Below are 6,876 nucleotides of genomic sequence, written 5' to 3'. Positions count from 1 at the left end.
GGAAGCTGATGAAAAGAGAGCAGAAGAGAACAGAGTGTTTTTTTCACCACCTTTTTTGGCTCATTACTAGACTCATACACCACCTCTCCACCTACAATTAACTTTTCATGCCTTATTAAGCATTATTTGTTCTTAGGCCTTTTTAGATTTAGTGTTTAGATGCTAGATAGAAGATCTGGGAGTTCACCATTTTATTTGCTTCAATGTGCTTCATTTCTTTAATATTTTGTAACAAAATATGTTATTTTATTATTTAAATGCTGAAAAAATATATATTTTATAACAATTGTTTATTTTATAGCCAAACACTGGGGGAAAAAAAGTTAAACAAAAGTTGAAAATTATGTGAATTGCGATGTTCAGAAATGAAGCATGCTCTGCATTTTAAACAAATGTTTAATTAAAATTTTCCGTGGGTTTTGATTGCATAGTTTGGAATGAGCTTCCAAGGCTACTTCACTGATTTGTGTGAATATGAGCTACCAAGGCCTCCTGGATACGCTCCACTGGGGAGAGAGCAGGTACATCATGCTGCTCTGCTCCTGCCTCTGGCTGAACCAACACATCTTCCTAAGGTAAACTTTCTGCATTTCGCAGAAATTGTGCAACACTTCACAAGCAGACACAACATACTTTACAATTCACAGTAATTTTTCATAATGCACCGCCAGCGGCCCTTAGGGCCACCATGCGTGTTCAATGTGGACACGAGCAGGGCTTAAGTAGGCATTGTAGGCTGCCCTAGGCGACCCCTGTTCCTGCTGAATACTGAGATAAAGGTACCATCCTTCCAACTTGTGGCACAGATGGAAAACTCAAAAACACATGCATCATGGCACTTCCCAGGCCAGACAACACCGAAATCAATGAAGCTGTGAATGGGGTCTACAAGTCCTTTAGGAAAAACACTGAACCATTCTTTTCTGTTACAGTAGTCAGAGGGATAGCTGACTGGGGCAAAGATTGGGATGTGTGTGTCATCTAAAACACCAGCACACATGGGGAATCCCTTCTTCCTCTCAAATCCTGTGATTAAGACTTGGACTTCAGGGACAGTTTTTGGCTTCTACCCAAAAACCCTCCTGAGTTTGCATCTTTCCTCCCAGATGTTCCAGGAGGTGCTGGATCCAATACCAAACAGGTTGGCAACATTGTGGAACTCAACACTACTGGCAAGCTTGTAGATGGTCACTGATATTCTCTTCTCTAGAGGTACTGGGTCCAGCATGTTGGTAGTTTGGGGGTTGATGTATGGGTGCAGGTGGTCACAAAGGATAATGAAGGTCTCTTTGGGCATCCTGAAGTTGAGGTATCAATCATTCTCTTAAAAATCATGGAGCACCTGTTTCCCAGAAGGAAGGGTCTCACTTCCTGGTGTTCTTTCACTGTACCATGAATTAGCTATAGAAGAGAGACGGCAGTCAGTACACACTGTCGGTTTGCAGTGTTTATATTTAACACAGATGTCGACCAGAATACACGACAACCAATGCTGCTTGCATTTGTGTAGATATGAATAGCAGTAATAAATAAACAAAAAAATACCTATAAGAATTAACAATATCCATTTAAAAATTGTTCTACCTAAATGATATTTCTTGTAGCCCAGTGGAGATATGTTTTGACTGACCTGATGGCACTGTGCCCTTTTGGGAAGATGGAACAAATATTTTGAGTCATTTGCATTTCACCAGATTCAAATCTAACAGCTCAAGCTTTACACTTAATTTATTTGCAACACATTAACCTCGAATAATGATGTCACCCTCCTCACTTAATTGTACACCATTTTGGATCGGCTATTGTTTGGAAATGTCTCGTCATTATAGGTCTAGCTGTGAACAGAAGAGCGTTCCTTACCAAATGCTGCTACTGTATACGTCTCATCCATCTCCATCCTTTGTTTGTTCTCACTCTTTCGCTGATGGTCTTCAGCTTTCTCTTTCTGCACATTGTATTGTTGTATGGTGTGTATGTTGGGTGGTTATCTGTCTCAGCACCCAAAATACTTCAAAATTACTCCATTTTAAATATAGTAGGTGATTTGTGGGGGAATGTTTACTTAAACTACAGACATGGATGTAGATCACAGACAACCTCTGCAATTATTACAAATCACACGCCGTTCCAAGTAATACTGATCCCGTGTGAACAGGACAACAGAGTATACCCAGACGGGACACCCAAGTATGACTGCACACGCCTTTTAAAAATCTGTCCATCTGCCCATCGAATAACTAGTAGCGGACAGTTCCCTCTCGCGCTAGCAGGATAAACATGTAGAGAAGCGGTAGGTCGTAAATGATGCCAATACCGCAGGAGCATTAACCCTTAAAGCAGCGCGGATCGGTGAGGGAACACAGCCCTGGACCGAATTTAAATAACAAAAGGTTTCTACAGAAGTCCTGCCGGGTGTGTGTGGACTGAGGAGGCTTCACACTTCGTTGGGTTTCTGATATGTCCTTTAGAACTGAAGTCATCATGACTTTTAGAACATGTAAATTGTACTGCTTGCAATATAGGGGACTGATGTCGTAAAAATGCTGAACTAAAAAAATAATAATAATTATTATTATTAGGTGACAAAACACCCAAAACAACCATAAAAACATGTGATTTTGTGAATCTTTGCTATTTCTTTGCTGATGCAACCCAAGGTTATAGTGAAAAAGGATAAAACGATATCTCTCTCTATATATATACTGCTCAATCCTGAGCTATATACTCTGTGTGTGTGTGTGTGTGTGTGTGTGTGTGTGTATAAAGCTCCCTGGTCTGAGGGGTTACACCAACACAACTACACTGTATATCAGAGCTGTGAAACACCATCACTAATGAGTCCTCTCCTCTCCATCTAATCTTATTATTATTATTATTATTATAGAGACTTCTTTTCGCTCCTGTGCTGCCCATCACTTGTGTTTATTCCTGACTCTGCAGTGTGTGTGTGTGTGTGTTTTCTGACTGGGTACTGAACTGTGTAACAGTGATTCTGTACTACACACCACTACACTGCCCTCTACAGGTCACACGGTCTGAGAGAACTTTAACCTCAGCCTTGTACAGAGTGTGTGTGTGTGTGTGTGTGTGACATAAATGTAATAAATAAGATGTGTGAAATGAAAATAAACAATAAAGATGAAGTGATGTGTGTGTGTTGACCTGAGCACTAGGTGAAAGGTTAAAGTTGAGAGCGCGCGCTGCAGCGCGGTAATAAGCGGTGTGATTGACAGATTAAAGTGTTTAAGCGGCGGTTATAAACACACACACACACACACACCCAGCTGCAGCAGTTCGGCAGTGATGGCCTTCCCGATCCCGGTCGCTCCTCCGGTCACTATCGCCACCCTGCCGTTAAACAGCCCCGACCTGAACACACTGAGCGCCGCCATGACGGACAGAACCGCCCCCGGGGGCCGACCGCCAAATTAAGAGTCCGGACTCAGTCACAGCGCGAGGGGGGGGGGGGGGGGGGGGGGGTTTACCTCAGGAACACACCGGTGTTAGGACACCTCACTGTCGGGCTAAAGGGTTCATAATAATCTGATCTGGGCTTTACTGTAATCAGTCATATTATTAAGACTATTATTATTGTGATTATTATTATTACTATTATCATTATTATTATTATTGTTATGATCATTACTATTATTGTTGCTACAATTATTATTATTATTTGAGGTTGAAGCCCACGTCCATGTCTGTGTGTCTCTCTGTACAGCAGAACTCTCTGTCTAACTTATTAATACAAAGAAATCCCATTCTGTAAGGTTGAGTATCTTACGCCTTGTTTACACTAAGTTGTCCTTCTTTGGTGCTCAGACAAATACACTCCCTGTTCGGTAATCGGAGAGTGAATCACAGATGAGAAATGGAAAAAGTAGATAAAAGGATAAGGATGAAGTTTTGTCTTAAAACCACTCCAGCGTGTTAAAATTCACTTATACCACTTCAGCGCTGTTATTTCAGCCAAAGTGAAAATATGAACTAATCCCAGTCAAAATATTCACTTTATCTTTTCTAATTAATATCTATTGGTGCAGGTGTGTGTTTACATTGAGACAGTAGCGCATTAGTAGATTATTTTAAAGAGCAGCTGATGTCCATCTCCTTTTAAAAGCTCAAATAACGTTTTGACAGAATAATATTTATACAGCAATTTACATATTTCTTTTATTCTGCTAGTTAGAATCTATATAAATAAAGGTTTTGCCTGTACATTGGTCAGAACTCAGAGTTGTGAACATTTATGTTTATTTTTTATATAGTTTATTATATTAGAAAATACTATTAATGTATTTAGTTTTTAATCGATCAACACATGCAGAAAGAACATATTTACTCCATCAGGGGAGGTTTAACCATCAGATTATATGAATAATATTTACCCACTGAACAGTCAATCAGTTTAATCATTCCGATCGGGCTGTCACGAATGGGGTGTTGTGGCAGGTGTTGAACGCCGTGGGCGGAAGGAGCAGGCATAGAGGCAGAGGGGTGGTGTAACCAAAAAGAGTCTTTTAATGGTGGTGAAACACAGTATAAATGAAGACACAAGCAAAGGAACAAACAAACATTACTTAACTCTGTGCTAACAGGGGCTCTCTGGCAAGACACAGACTGGAGGGACACCGAACACGCCCTGTGGCGAGACACAGGCAGAGGGACAAACACATAACAGGACACAAACGATGCATGGAGCTGAAACTGGACACGAGAGAGAAGGGAGACACGAGAGACGAAGAGAGGGACGGGACGAGGGCTAAAGATATGGCAATCAGCTAGGCATGGCTTTTAGCTAAACATGGTTAAGCAGTGCTAAACCAAGGCAGTTAGCTACACATACACCTAGCTAAGCATGTCTTTAGCCCCAACATGCACTAAGCTACACTTACCTAATAGCTTAAACACACTAGGGGATAGGGGCACAGAAACACAGACAGAGGATACCCAGTGGCCAGGCGAGGCGGCCCTTCAAGACTAAGCGAGGCGGCACTCACAAGCTAGTCGTTACTCCAAAGCTGGAGGGGCGGCACTCTAAAGCTAGGCTCACTGGGACACTAGGGGGAGAGGAAACACAGGACAGCTAGAGACACAGAGGGGCTATGGCTAGAAGCATGCTAGTACTGTAACTGTACTGTAACTCAACATAGAATTTAGCTAATCATGCTCCTAGCCAAACACACACCTAACTACTTACCTGACTCTAGCTAACCACAAGAACACAGGAGGACAGGACTGAATCAGCTCCACTAACACAGACACACACAAGATACACAGAAACATTGCTAATAAGAGAGCCCAAGTCAACACAACTAAAATCTAAATAAACTAAACAAAGAACAAAACAAAACACCCACACAAGTGACAGTGGTGATGCCAAAAATGCTCGACCCAGTTTCCCAGTCTAAACAGCTATTTATAGATTGATTGATGGCTACCTCGGTTCAGGTGTGCACTGCCTCACCTGACCGAGGTGCCTGCTGGGAAACTGAGTCGGCCAACAAAAACTACAAAATAAAAACAGTGGCCTCTAGTGGCGGACCCTTACACGGGCCAGATCGGATCAGACTGGTCCCACTGAGGTGATTACATTCTGAACTTTACTTCACATTATTAGTTCAATATTCAATTCAATTAATTCTTTTAGTTCAATTTAATTTTATTTACATAGTGCTTTAACAATGGACATTATTGTTAAAGACAATGGCTCAAAGCAGCTTCACAAAAAGGAAAAAATGACAAATCTTAGGGTCCATGTAACAAAATCTTATAACTTATTGGTTAATTTTCACAGTATGAAAAAGGAATGGGTGCATTTAAGGGGGCCAATAATTCTGAAGTAAACAGAGTGCAGAAACAGTGAGATAGATAGATTACATAAATAAATAAATAAATAAATAAATAAATATCACACTTTGAGTGAATCTCTGTGTGTCATCCGAGCACCATCTGTTCTGTTCCACACACACACACACACACACACACACACACATATATATATATATACGGATGCATGCACACAGAGCGAGAGAGAGAGAGAGAGAGAAATACTCTATTCGTTCACTCAATTTGTCTTACTCCGCCAACTGCAAACTCAGCAAATCTCTCTCTCTCTCTCTTTCTGTTTAGGGTAGGTGCACCTGATGCTCATGCAATGTCATCCAGTCAGATCTAAAATGTTCACAACAGAACAAAAATGAGTGAATGAATGGAAAACAAAGAGACAGCCAGACAGACACCCTGGGCAGACACTCACATTACTGTATGTTATAATACTGCACTTTATCTTACATTTCTACACATCACAACATTTATATCATTGTATTTTACCATTTATTTGTATATTGCTTTTAACAAATAATATTTTCATGAAGCTTTACAAGAATAAACTCTTGACAAACAAATGTTTGTCTCTAAGGAGCAAGACGAAGGTGATGGTGGCAAGAGAAAACTCCCTGAGATGACATGAGGAAGAAAGCAGTAAATGATCTGCATTTATACAGTGTGTAGGGTGGGAGGCAGTTCAGCTATAATAGCTGATGTTAATTGATGTTAATATGGAGTCCAGGTAGTTATTGAAGACCCAGGTAGACTTGTAAGAAGTTCCAGTCCTGAACTATCGAACTGTCAAGTCCCCAGAGAAACAGTTGCCAACACCAGTCGAAGCCAGAACCATTTTCTAGGTAGAGAGAATCATTCCCAGACACCAGACGCATCCCAGAGAGACACACGGGGCATCCATGTGACGAGATCTTCAGCCAGAAGCGGGGCACCAGGATGGGTCAGACAGGTCTGGAGGGCAGAGGGAGTCTGGATCACTGGCAGCTCAGGAACGACATGTGTAGCTCGACAGAGAGAGAGAAAGGAGAGAGA

At 41.3% G+C, this 6,876-nt stretch overlaps 1 protein-coding gene across 1 annotated transcript in view; it reads right to left on the bottom strand.

Moving 5' to 3' along the window:
* pecr (peroxisomal trans-2-enoyl-CoA reductase) overlaps window positions 1-3,413 on the bottom strand; it is a 12,294-nt gene extending 8,881 nt beyond the window's left edge. The window contains exon 1 of the mRNA XM_053492984.1: window positions 3,281-3,413. Coding sequence (XP_053348959.1) covers window positions 3,281-3,392 — 112 coding nt within the window. The 5' untranslated portion in view covers window positions 3,393-3,413. The remainder of the gene's footprint in view (window positions 1-3,280) is intronic.
* Window positions 3,414-6,876: the final 3,463 nt, after the last annotated feature.

This window comes from Clarias gariepinus, chromosome 3, assembly GCF_024256425.1.
Source record: "Clarias gariepinus isolate MV-2021 ecotype Netherlands chromosome 3, CGAR_prim_01v2, whole genome shotgun sequence".
Taxonomy (NCBI): Eukaryota; Metazoa; Chordata; class Actinopteri; order Siluriformes; family Clariidae; genus Clarias; species Clarias gariepinus.
The sequence above is the reverse complement of the archived record's forward strand: the minus strand, read 5'-3'. Positions and strand labels throughout refer to the sequence as shown.